This window comes from Quercus suber, unplaced genomic scaffold (assembly GCF_002906115.3).
Source record: "Quercus suber isolate HL8 unplaced genomic scaffold, Cork oak 2.0 scaffold_456, whole genome shotgun sequence".
Taxonomy (NCBI): Eukaryota; Viridiplantae; Streptophyta; class Magnoliopsida; order Fagales; family Fagaceae; genus Quercus; species Quercus suber.
The window spans coordinates 83,591-97,309 of NW_027069907.1; the positions used below are offsets into that span (position 1 = coordinate 83,591).

The 13,719-nt window shown below is 34.0% G+C and overlaps 1 protein-coding gene across 1 annotated transcript; it reads left to right on the top strand.

The window, feature by feature from the left end:
* Window positions 1-282: 282 nt before the first annotated feature.
* LOC112007247 (probable LRR receptor-like serine/threonine-protein kinase At1g06840) lies at window positions 283-12,163 on the top strand. Its single transcript, XM_065762401.1, has 20 exons — window positions 283-622; window positions 1,295-1,445; window positions 1,982-2,053; window positions 2,215-2,286; window positions 2,545-2,688; window positions 2,771-2,842; window positions 2,937-3,008; window positions 3,197-3,271; window positions 3,848-3,916; window positions 4,091-4,159; window positions 4,337-4,408; window positions 4,731-4,817; window positions 6,580-6,648; window positions 6,804-7,321; window positions 7,896-8,051; window positions 8,568-8,851; window positions 9,971-10,022; window positions 10,254-10,504; window positions 11,061-11,195; window positions 11,624-12,163. The coding sequence occupies exons 1-20, from the start codon at window positions 517-519 to the stop codon at window positions 11,966-11,968; spliced, it is 2,871 nt and encodes a 956-aa protein (XP_065618473.1). The 5' UTR covers window positions 283-516; the 3' UTR covers window positions 11,969-12,163.
* The last annotated feature ends 1,556 nt before the right edge of the window (window positions 12,164-13,719 follow it).

A 13,719-nucleotide genomic window follows, 5' to 3' on the forward strand; every position in this document is an offset into this window, starting at 1 on the left:
TATTAATATTATCAACATCACCATCACCATCTTCGCTAACTACAAATTTTTTATGAACGCTTGTTATGGAGACTTGGTCACCAATACACCACCACCCATCACAAGGTCTAATCTGAATATATATATATATAGAATTTGTATCAGGTTGAACTATTCAACTTGATACAAATTCTAGATAGGATTTGTATGCACACCTTTTGTCAACCTTAATATATGCACATGTCGAAATCAATTTTGCCGCTCAGTTTCTTCTCAAACAGTATGTAAGGACACCAACTTTGAGTGATTCTCTTACTTGGTTGAATTATTCATTCATTCTTTCATTCTCTTACTAGTTGAAAAGGTTATTTATGTTTCTTTCAGGAAACTTAAATTACTTTTAGGATTTATTTGTGTTGAGTTTCCATAGCTTGTTTCTTGTTATTATAGGCAGAGCATTCAGATTCTACCAGAAATTCTAGTCTTGCGTACTAGTAAGAGAAATTTGGGAGCTTTTGTGTCCTATGCGTTAGCAGGATGTATCTTTCAAGAGTTTGTGGTTATGGATTATTTGTTGTTGCATGGCTGTGTTGTTCTTCACTGCTTATCGATGCTCAGAATCTGCTAACCAAACCGGAAGAAGGTGAGTTTGCTTTACTTTGCCGTTCTTTTTCATTTTATGATTCACAAGCTTCTTTTGCAATTAAGTTCTTGAGGGCATGCTTATTTTCTCTGAAATTTTACTCATATACTCTTTAAGTCATTTTACGATAGTTAAATAATTAAATTCATAATTTCTTAATAACTAAAGCATTTGGGACAACTGGTAATTTATTATGGTATCAAAGTAGATGATCCTGAGTTCAATCTCATCTTTTCTCTACCTCTCATTTGGAAGTTAAAAATCTCATGTTCTCACTTAGTAAGGAAAATTCTAGGCCCACACGCTAGGGGGTTGTTAGAATAATTATTAAATAATTAAATTCTCCATTTCCTAACATCTTAAGCTTTTGGGAAAATCATTAATTTATCATTTTCTAGTAATTTCACATATCAGACATTCAATTCCCCTAAGTTGGGAGTGATTAGTGTTTCTTATAGTTGAACTATAATAGTTATTCGATTCATCAATTGTGTATGTTCAAAACTTGGGGCTGCACATAATGTTGATTCTTATTTTTAAAATTGACTTCGCTTTCCTTTAATGCAGAAATCCTAATACTAGAATTATAGAAACATAAGGACTAGAGAAGCTTATGAACTTTCTAAATTTAATGTTGAAGAGACAATGATTAACATTTGTATTAATTTGCAGTGAAGGCATTGCAGGCCATCAAGAGCAGTTTGATGGATCCCTATAATAATATTAGTAATTGGGATCAAGGAGACCCATGTACATCAAATTGGACAGGAGTTGTGTGCTCCAATAAAACATTAGGCGATGGATATCAACATGTTCAACAATTGTATGATTTTATCTTTTCCTGCTTTTAATTCTATTTAGGAGCATCATTGATGTGAATAGTGTAGCATGTTTCCTTTCACATAGAAAACTTTTTCTTACTTTATTTCTTTTGTCCCCATTGCATGATGAGATATATTATTTCACTTTTATATCTACTCGTATTAGTTGGTGCAGAGAACAAAATTCCTTGGTTCTGTAGTTCATTTAAGATTAAAGAAATTTATTAGAATAGGATCTATTAGCCACAATTTTCCAAATGATCACTAGGAGGTCTTAATGAATTTAAAATCTGTCTTCATGATCTTCTCATTTGTCCAGAATTAATAACTAATGATTTTTTATATGACTTATTGCCCACAGACTCAATTGTTATCTCATGCCTGGCATTATGTTAGATTATACACTAGTCACAAGTTCACATATAAGAGTGTCAAGCTTTGATAAAACCTGGCTATTAAATGCATTGCATCTAGGAATTTTTAATGAAGATCTAGCTATGGTGCTTTAATAACTTTCTTTTGGGATTCTTCTCTGCAGGCTACTACTACAAATGAATTTGTCAGGAAGTTTGTCACCAGCAATTGGCCAGTTATCAAATTTGACAATATTGTATGGCAAAGGATGTCTGAAGTCTTATTTTTTGTGCTACAAATATCTTTATTGGAATCATAGCTTTTAGATGCCTCCTGCAAAATATTCTAAAATCCGATGGTTTTGCATTTGATTTATATATCCTAATGATATATTTTTCTCTATCTACTCTTTTGAAGGGATTTTATGTGGAACAACATAAGTGGAATTATACCGAAGGAGATAGGCAATATAACATCTTTGGAACTCTTGTAAGTTGAGCAGCTTCTCTGCTGGTTGGATTAGATACTCAACAATGTTATAAGATAATGATATGCCTATACTGTTAAAAAATGTAGATATGCCACTTGTTGATGCATATTTAAAGTCTTTGATTTCTAAATAATATAGGAGATAATCCTTATCAAATCTTGACTAATTTACTTTATAGCTTTTTTCTGAATTCTTGGTATTTGAATATTGCAGTGCATTCGCTTTTTCTTTAACTCTGTAATATTCTGTGAATCCAGGCTTCTGAATGGAAACCAATTAACAGGTCCCTTACCTGAAGAGCTTGGTTACCTCCCAAATTTGAAAAGACTACAAATTGACCAAAACCAAATATCAGGATCAATACCTAAATCATTTGCAAACTTGAACGCAACACAGCACTTGTGAGTGTGTTTCTGTTCTGATGCTATATTGTCTAAAATCTATACTACCATGACTAACCCTTCTACTTCTTTTTGTGAGCAGTCATATGAACAACAATTCAATTAGTGGGCAAATCCCGAGTGAGCTATCTAGATTACCAAATCTTCTTCACTTGTAAGTCAGCATTTGGCCATATTCTTATATTTCATGAGTCATCTGTCAGTACAATCTGTGAGATCATTAACCATCTTCAATTCTGCATCTGCAGCCTTCTTGATAATAACAACTTATCAGGGAATCTTCCACCAGAGTTCTCCACAATGCCAAATTTACGAATACTGTATGATTTTTACTTTTCCTAGAGCATAATTTTTTTTTTTTTGTTTATCTCATAAATGTCTTTACATGTGTTTATAAATTGCTTTTTATCTTGAACAAGGTTATAAAATCTAAATTTTCATTTTTCTATTAGTTAAATTTTTTTTTTTTTTTGAGTTTCTTAATGGTTTCATTTTATTTGTTTTGCAGTCAACTTGATAACAATAACTTCAATGGGGCTACAATTCCATCTTCTTATAGCAACATGTCTAAATTGCTGAAGTTGTAAGTTCATATTATTATCGTATGTCTGTAACTAGGTCCCAAAAGTAAAGGCAATCAAGGTGCTAGCCTTGAAGTATAAGGCTGAAAGTTCTTGTTTATTTATTTGGCTAAATAATACAAGAAGCTCTGTTTTCCTCTAAAATGCAAAACTAAAACGAAGAGGAAAATACTAGCAAAATTAAATGGTAGTATATTATAGATAGAATGGTATACGTTTTGTTGTGAAAATACATGAAGTATTCCATCATTGATTGAAAAGGAATACAAATGGGAAGTTACTCAACTTAGAAGTATTAGTTGGCATGAAGGTATTTTATTGCATTTTTCTAAAACATCAAGGCCACTGGTAGACTGAACAAGCCAGGACTTCCTGATTAATCCTTTGCTGTTTGATATTCTACACCACTGTGTATTCTGCTCAACTTGTAAAGAAGCTAGACGGTCTTAATTAGATATCACAAACCTTTCATGTTCTCCATACACTTGCGAGCTAGCAATCAAGTAGTGTGCGCATTCACAAGTAACATGGTATTTCATGCAAGATTGATAATATTTGTATTTGGTTGGATTTGCCAGGAGCCTTAGGAACTGCAGTTTGCAGGGACCGGTTCCTAATTTGAGCCAAATACCAAACCTTTATTATCTGTAAGTTGCTTTATTTTGTTTTCCTTTTTTAGTATATCTATGATGATCAAGTATGGCATATAATTCCAAAAAAAAAAAAAAATGCACCAAGTTGAATAAAATTTTCTCTTTATGTTATCAAAGACAACTCCACTAGTTACTTATACTTTATATTTTACTTTATATAAACTTCAGAGACCTCAGTTTAAATCAGCTAAATGGAACCATACCCTCAGATGGGCTTTCGGGGAATATGACGACTATGTAAGATTCTCCATCTTCTGAATGACATGTATCTGATTTTTTTTTTTAAATTTAATTTCTAGGTATTCCAAAATATTTACAGACGTGTCTTTCAGTTTTGAAATTTTTTTTTTCTTTTTTAAGTATATTTTGAGATAATTTATACCATTCTGAAATCTATTATTTGAATGATTTCAGCTTGTTATCCAACAACAGTCTTACTGGACCAATTCCCACCAGCTTTTCGGATCTCCCTCGTCTTCAAAGATTGTGAGTAGTCTCCCTTTATTTTTCTTCTTGTGTTTATTTATATGGTTCAATTTTATTGTAATTATTTCATATTTATTTAAATTTGAGCCAATGAGCTCTAGCTCAAATAATACATCCTCTTTTTCTAAAAATGGGTGAGGTAAGGTTGTGGGATCAAAACCCACTACATGTGTGTATAACTTACTAATAATTTTTTTTTCTAAATTTGAGTTTCTGCTGATCTCAACCATGAGATTGTAAAGTAACTAGATAATATCATTCATTAAATTAAACTGTTAATGAAAGAAACTGGATTTATTTGATAAATTATTCCCCTTGGCAGGTCAATTGCAAACAATTCATTGAGTGGCTCTGTTCCATCCAGCATTTGGCAAAATAGGACTTTGAACGGAATGGAGAAACTTACAGTGTAAGACCTGAACAACAATGTTTTTTTTTTTTGATGAATGAATAAGTCTTTCCATTCGACAGTATATATTTTTAGAACATTTACAACCAGCAAGGAAACTGCTATTCCTAAGAAACACAGCCAATTGCTACACAACTAACAAGAATAAGAGGCCAGTAGATGGAATCCTCCATGAACAACAGAGGACTCTATTCAAAGCAGTATGCTTGATATGTTCACAGCAAAGAAACCTACATCTAATGTCGGCAACTACAGCTTGCAACAAATCTTCCCCAAATCTGTCTCTCCCATTTTTTTTCTGAGTATTTCAAAAAAGCCAAAGATAGATGGTAGCTACACAAGCTAGCTTACCATTGGTCTTTTGAAAACTTCTACCTTTCTACTTCTTTTAAGCCCAATCCAACTCCTCATCCTAACCCCTACCTGCCTAAAAAACATCTACATCTGTATCAGGAAACCCAACATCTATCACTGCTACATCCTCCAGCTCTACTTGCACCCCTTGATCATCATACTTTTCCTCCTCTAGGTCATCTAACAAGGAAAATTTATTTGTAGCATGAACTTTCCATGAGATATCCACTCCATCTCCACACTTACTACTCATAATGTTTCCCTCTTCAATACTTTCCTTTTTCTATTTGAATCTTCAATTGATCCATCATCATCAGTGTTCTCTTTCCCTACTTGCCTCTGTGCCTCATTAGACTCCTTTGTTGACATACCTCCATTGTCCTCCTAGGACATGTTCTCTCATTATTTTCGAATACCTTACAATTACCACATCTCTATGGCTTCCAAGGGTATTCCACCTCAACATCAGTGAAACCACCAATAAATAAAGCAACACAGAACTTCAACAGCACCAAAAGATTGCCATAGTTTCTAAAACCTAGAAGAAAGGAGGAGCTTTCTCCAAAAGCTGTCCCACAAGACAGTTTGTCCACTTCTTTATTACCTCCTGAACCACCACTAGTGGTGGCCTAACAATATTTTTTCCCATCTATCTTCTCCAGTAGAAAAAAGCTTTAAAAATCAGTATTAATGGGCTAGTGAAACATATTCCTCCTGTCCAAACCTTTCTTCTCAGTGGGCTTCAGTACTCCTAATCCCAATCAGTCTTATGCCCGGCCAATAACTTCTCACTGGTTTTCCACCTCAGCATCTAGAACAGAAGCACGTGATTAACCCTCCTCCAACTCAGCATTAACAAATCTAGAATTTTGGCCAACGAGCACTTGGGTTCCATTCTTCTTGTGCACAATCATTACCCCCAAATCCTAACTGTTATTCTGTTTCCCTCCATCCCGAGCCAGTGAATACTTTTTGGGACTCAAAATCTGACACACTTGGCCAGTCACATTCTGCTGAGAATCAAGAACTAATAGTTGAACTCTTGCTCAAGCTTCCAATCAGATTCTAATTTGGCTGTGCCAAGTACCTCCTTGCTTTAAGAACCACCATGTGTCATCAATCCAGGAATCATCCTCATCAAATCCAACCAACATGACCGACAGCATATTCTGTGATCGTCCATTTTTCATATGACCTGACTGACAATGTTTCTATTTTCCTTGGTTAAATGATGGAGGGTTGTGTGCATCAATCAAATATCTTGTTCTTGTATTGGTACAAAATAAAGTTGATTCTTTTTTTTGGTTACAGTATGGTCTTCTGTAAACTTAAAGGTGTAACCTCCTGGGTTGAATTTAATAAATTTTGGATTTTCTAAGATATGGCTTTTGGATTTTTTGTATTTCAGGGAATTGCAGAATAATGGGCTTTCAAATATTTCGGGCACTCCTAATCCATCTCCAAATGTCACTGTCTGGTTCGCTTCTATACCTCCCCCCATTTTTGCTTCATAATTACTTTCATAGTAAAAGATTGTGGTTGTGATCTTTTTAGTTTTAATTTGCTAGGTGTAACAGATATAGGACATTGATATGATCGTGTCACTTGTTTTTATTTTTTTTCCTTTTTCAGGCTTCAAGGGAATCCCTTATGCTCGAACTTGAACGTGAACTCCAGCCTATCCCAGTTCTGTGGTTTTGAAAGTGATGAAAATAACAGTCAAAGTTCAACAAATACGACTTCTGTTTGTCCAGCTCAAGAATGTCCACCCCCTTTTGAATATTTAAGTTCTTCTGCATCTCCTGTGGCTTGTTTCTGTGCTGCCCCCTTGTTTGTTGGATATCGGTTGAAAAGTCCAGGATTCTCAGATTTTCGTCCATACATAAATACATTTGAGGAGTACCTGTCATCTAGTCTTGACTTGTTTCTTTATCAGCTGTATATTGATTCATTTTTCTGGGAAGAAGGACCTCGACTAGGAATGAACTTGAAGCTTTTTCCTGTATATGGAAATAGCAGCACTACTAAGTTCAATATGAGTGAGGTTGATCGAATCTTCGGGCTGTTCACATCATGGAACATCGATGATAGTGACATTTTTGGACCCTATGAACTTATCAGCTTCCCTCTGCTGGGCTTCTATAGAGAAGGTTTGTCTTGAAACACTTTTCTAATATGTTTTGCCACAGAGCTTTATTGAAGTTGGAACTAATGCTTGTTTAGCTTCTCAAGATTGCACAACTTTTTTCTCCCATTTGTTTGACCTATTCCTTGAAATCTTCTATACTTTAAAGACAATCTTTAATCTTGTGGCATTATTCTCTATTGTTTGAATTCATATTCTGAGAAATGTGAAGCATGTGTGTGTGGGGGGGGTGGCACATTAAAATGAAAATAACCATTTCTTTTGCTGCCAACTATGTTGAAAACAGGCCTTCTAGTGTAACATATACATTTGCACTACTGGATCTGTCACATAAGTTAATAACTTCAATTCTCTGTTCAAGATGATTTGTAATTTTCTGGGCAATTAAGATGTGTTCTATTCTTATATATTTATCAAGAAGGCCACTTCAAATTCACACCCTATGTCACTAAAGATTTGACCCCAAGGATAGATGAACTATTCATTCACGCCTTCTCTTCTTTCATGTATTCATATATGAGAGAATAATGCTGGATAATTTTCATTTTTTTGTGCTCATGTTTTCACTAATGTCACAGAGAATTCCAACTCAAGTTCTGGTTTAAGTAAAGGCGCATTGGTTGGCATAGTACTGGGGACCATTGCAGGTGCAGTTGCATTGTCTGCAGTTGTTACTCTACTGATACTGAGAGCGCATATAAGGAAGTACCATGCAGTTTTGGGAAAACGTCGTTGTAAGTATCTTATGTTTATGAAGTTAGGGTGTTCAGGTAGATATGCCATGATTTTTAACTTTGCCTGTAATTGTTACCATTTTCTACATCCTGATTAGTCCTGTCAATTAGGCTAGGCTGATGCTTTTCCAATTACAAAGGACTCAGCCTGGCTTGGTCAATGTCTTAGCCCTATCTTAGCTAATGCTGTTGGGCAAGCCTCAGCCAAGTTTGGACTGGGCTGTGAATGGAAACATTATTTAGAGATTAAAAATTTAAATGAAGAATTCCATGAGACTTGGTTGCAAACTGGCTCAAACCACGTCTAAGTTTGAAGAACAACCAGTCAGTAATTATGTTAACAATTTTTTTGGCTTGTAAGATGAAAAATGTGTATCTGTTAGCATAAGTAAGACATTCTGATAATCAATTATAATTTTATCAGTAATTTTAAAATAAATGGGCACAGCATCTTTATATGCAGCACCTCTCACTATGTTTTCATTTTTAACATTGTACCTGTATTTTAATATGCAGTCTCTAAGACCAACATAAAAATTGATGGTGTGAAGGATTTTACTTTTGAAGAAATGGTTGTGGCTACAAACAACTTTGACAGCTCCGCTCAGGCTGGTGAAGGAGGGTACGGAAAGGTTTATAAAGGAATTCTAGCCGATGGTACAGTTGTGGCCATAAAACGTGCACAACAGGGATCTTTACAGGGTGAAACAGAGTTCTTGACAGAGATAGAATTGTTGTCAAGGTTACATCATCGAAACCTTGTGTCTTTGACTGGATATTGTGATGAAGAAGGTGAACAGGTACTTTATCTCATTTTGAAGAGAATATATATATATATATATATATATTGATTATATAGTTGCTTTTTTTGAATAATTGCAAACAATACAAGAAATCAAACTCAATAGGCTACAAACAACTTTGACAGCTCCGCTCAGGCTGGTGAAGGAGGGTACGGAAAGGTTTATAAAGGAATTCTAGCCGATGGTACAGTTGTGGCCATAAAACGTGCACAACAGGGATCTTTACAGGGTGAAACAGAGTTCTTGACAGAGATAGAATTGTTGTCAAGGTTACATCATCGAAACCTTGTGTCTTTGACTGGATATTGTGATGAAGAAGGTGAACAGGTACTTTATCTCATTTTGAAGAGAATATATATATAAATATATACATACATACATATATATATATATATTGATTATATAGTTGCTTTTTTTGAATAATTGCAAACAATACAAGAAATCAAACTCAATCTAGATTTCTTCATTAATTAGGTATTATTTGTGATGCAGAACAAACTAGAACATGCAAAAATAAAATTGAAAGACAGGACAAATAAAGATAGAGAACCTAGGATTCAGTACCTAGAGTTGGCTGGAGTTGTTACGACCAAACATTGTGACAATTTCAATAGAATTTTTATTCATAAAAATAAGAGAAATATTATGTCTACAACATTTTCACGTCAAATCCTATGTGGCAGGTTGTTAAGGGTTGTTATTAGTGGGGTCAAAAAATAATTTTAGTGGTAGGTTCAAATTAGAACTAATAATAACTAACCACCTATATTTTGTTGTGAAAATCACCTATAATTTGTTGTGAAAATCTTGTGAACGTAGCACCTCTCCTTCCTAATAAAAATAATCCTTCCTAATAGGAGTACAAGAATTTGCTTATATAAACTATTAAACCCTAATCCTAACTAAAGTTGGAGACCGTAATTGATTTATTACAAAAATAACCTTGCTTCTAAAAAATAAAATACTAAGAGCTAAAATTAAAATACTAGTAACCAATAAAAATCATATTGACTACAAAATTAAAATTAAAAGTGTATCCCACATCAATTTGACTTTAAAAAATGCATACAATACTTAAATATCTCCTTTCTCATGTAAGTATTGTTTTGCATGCAGATGTTGGTCTATGAGTTTATGCCAAATGGTACTTTAAGGGATAACCTTTCTGGTATGCCTTATATTCATTCTTTAAGCTTGTGTTTTATTTATCTCACTATAGTTTTTTTCATAGAGTATGCATGCAAGTGAAAATTGAAATATAAAGTTTGCGACAGCACACTCCCCCTCCCCCTCCCCCCCACCTTTTTGTCATTTTTTGAGTTAAGCAGAACCTATTTACTTCTCACATTCTACATATCATTCTAATGACTTATAGTGGTTCATGTTTGCAATAATACAGCTAAGTCTAAAGAACCACTGAGTTTTGCCATGAGATTGAGAATTGCCCTGGAATCAGCTAAGGGTGTCCTCTACCTACATACTGAAGCCAATCCTCCAATATTTCACCGAGATATCAAGGCTAGCAATATATTATTGGACTCTAGGTATATAGCAAAAGTTGCTGATTTTGGACTTTCGCGACTTGCACCTGTTCCGGATATTGAAGGGGTTGTGCCTGCTCATGTATCTACAGTTGTGAAGGGGACACCAGTAAGACTGTTATTGTTGATGCTTAACTGATAGAATTATAAACTCTATATGAGTCTAGGTTGATGAGTGAATTTTCTATAAGGTTGTATAGGCCTCTCTCCTATGTTCAAACGAAAAGTAAATTTAGGGTCACAAGTTAATAACCTAAGCTAACATATTATTTATGACATCAAGGTTCAACCACCAGTTGAACCCAAGTCTGACTAGAAAGCCAAGAAATTTTCTCTTTTTTGGTTCTTTGTTCGGTCTAGTTTTTAAAAATATGGTTTCAACATTTGAAAATCTATCATATGCTCCTAACTCTTAAAAGAAATAAAAATAAATTGGTAATTGTGTTGGCCATTTCCATATTTGTTAAAATTATTAATTTAGCAACAATTCTTGTTATCTTTATAAAAAATAAAAAAAAAAAAAGTAAATAAATGAAATTGATTCTAGATGAAATAGACTTAATAATGTCGTAGATGCAATTGGTGTCTATTTCTTTTCTTTTCTTTTCTTTTTTGAACTTGATGTCTATTTTTTTATTTTCTCATTCTCTATATAAAATTTGCAGGGTTACCTAGATCCAGAGTATTTCTTAACTCGTAAACTCACGGACAAAAGTGATGTTTATAGCCTTGGTGTTGTATTTCTTGAACTCCTGACTGGGATGCATCCAATCTCACATGGCAAAAACATTGTTAGAGAGGTAAAACATTATAGACCTATTTGCCTTTGATTCAATAGGACCCGATAGTACATTGGTACATCAGGTGATTAGGCATGATAGGAAAATTGTTCTTCTGTAATTTATTACTCATTATTTATTCAGGGTAGATAGAGAATAGCTTTTAGTTTGTCTCTCTTCTTTACCTCCTGCTATATTTCATTTTATACTACGCATGAATATTGAAGAGAGATATCCTCATTTGGAAGTTTCAGTTTTAACTTCACATTGAAATCCTTTTAAAATCTTCATTTTCCCACCTTATGCCAAACAGTTATTCAATTCTATTAGATTTATGACCACTTTGGCTTAATGTTCATATTATCTGATCCTTTAGATACAGTGGCTTAATATTTTGTAATAAAATATCTTGTAATTTTTTTTTTATTAATTGGTTTTATCCGTTTCAGGTTAATGCCAAGTATCAATCTGGTATGATTTTTTCGGTTGTTGATAGGCAAATGGGATCCTATCCTTCAGAATGTGTGATGAGATTTTTGACTTTGGCTCTCAAATGTTGCAAAGAAGAGACAGATGCTAGACCTTCAGCAGCAGAGATGGTTCGAGAACTTGAAATTATATGGAATATGATGCCTGATTCTGACATCAAATCAGCAGATCCTATGATCACTGGTGCTGAAAAGGTAGTGACTCCACCATCATCATCTTCTACAGTGAAGAATCCTTATGTGTCATTTGATGTATCTGGCAATGACCTTGTTAGCGGAGCCGTTCCATCCATCACGCCTAGATAAAAAACATTTTCAATAAGATTTTATTCATTTTGTATAATTGATTTATTGGCACCTGAGGTTGCTAGTATCTAGAAAATTTGAACTGGGAATGGTCTTTACAACCACCTTTATTGTTGAGGTTGTGTAAGTCTCACTCTTATTGATCTTCATTACATTTTTTTTGTTTTTTTGAAAAGTGATCTACTTAGAGCACTAGGTGGTGTAATATTGTCAGTTTAAAAACTAACATCATACTTTACAATATAAACGGAGTTGTAGTGAAATTGTGAAATATGATTAATAAGAAGAATATTATTGTGCTATCTGATTCAATACAAGGGGACATTTCCTGCAACTATAACAAAAAAAGATTGGTTGAAGTACTTTCTTTGAAATCTGGCTTCTCATACACATTGATATGATCACAAAGTGGTCTTCTTCGCAATGAAGTCTTGTTGCCAAGAGATATATACAAATTGTGTGGATTGGCATCAACAAAACATTAATAAACCAACAAACTTAAGCTAAGCGCTCCTATTAGTAGAGATAGTATTAGGTGTAACGGGTATTGTTGTGTCTCCTCTTACATGGGGTGGATCTCACACATACGAGACTCACCCTTAGGTAGGGGTGGCAAATGGGCGGGTTTGGGTGGGTTTGGGGTGGGCATAATTTGGTTGGGTATATAAAACTCATTTACCCATTTAAAACCCATTTAACTAATTCCTTATAACCCAAATCTAACCCAACCCAATTATTATGGGTAAACCCCAACCCACCCAATTACCCAATTATCAAAATTACCAAAATGCCACTAAAGTGAAAATAATCAAGGTACTCTAAAATCTTCAAAAATGACCAAAATGCCCCCAAAACCTGAAAATTACCAAAATACCCCCAAAACCCAAAAAAATGACCAAACTACCTCCAAAATCCAGAAAATGACCAAAATACCCCAAAAATCCCAAAAATGACCAAAGTACCCTTGAAAGCCAAAAATTACCAAAATACCTCCTAGAACCTAAAAAATGACCAAAATATCCCCAAAACCTTAAAATTACCAAAATACCCTCCAAAACCTAAAAAATGACCAAAATACCCTCGAGAACCTAAAAAATTACCAAAATACCCCCAAAACCCATAAAATTACCAAAATATCCCCAAAACCAAAAAATGACGAATATACCCCCGAAATCTAAAAATTACCAAAATATCCCTAGAACCCAAAAAATGACCAAAATACCCTTGAAACCTAAAAATGATCAAAATACCCCCCCAAAACCCATAAAATGACCAAAATACCCCTGAAACCCAAAAAATGACCAAAATACCCCCAAAACCTAAAAATGACCAAAATACCCCATAAACCCAAAAAAAATGTCCAAAATACCTCCAAAACCTAAAAAATTACTAAAATACCTCTGAAACCTAAAAAATGGCCAAAATAACCTCGAAGCCTAAAAATTGACCAAAATAACCTTGAAAACTGAAAAATGACCAAAATACCCCTAAATTCAAAAATGCCAAAATAACCACGAAATCTAAAAATTGACCAAAAATAACCTAGAAACCTAAAAATGACCAAAATACCCCATAAACCCAAAAAATGTCCAAAATACCTCCAAAACCTAAAAATTACTAAAATACCTCTGAAACCTAAAAAATGGCCAAACTAACCTCGAAGCCTAAAAATGACCAAAATAACTCTGAAAACTAAAAATGACCAAAATACTCTTGAAACTTCAAAAATGCCAAAATAACCACGAAGTCTA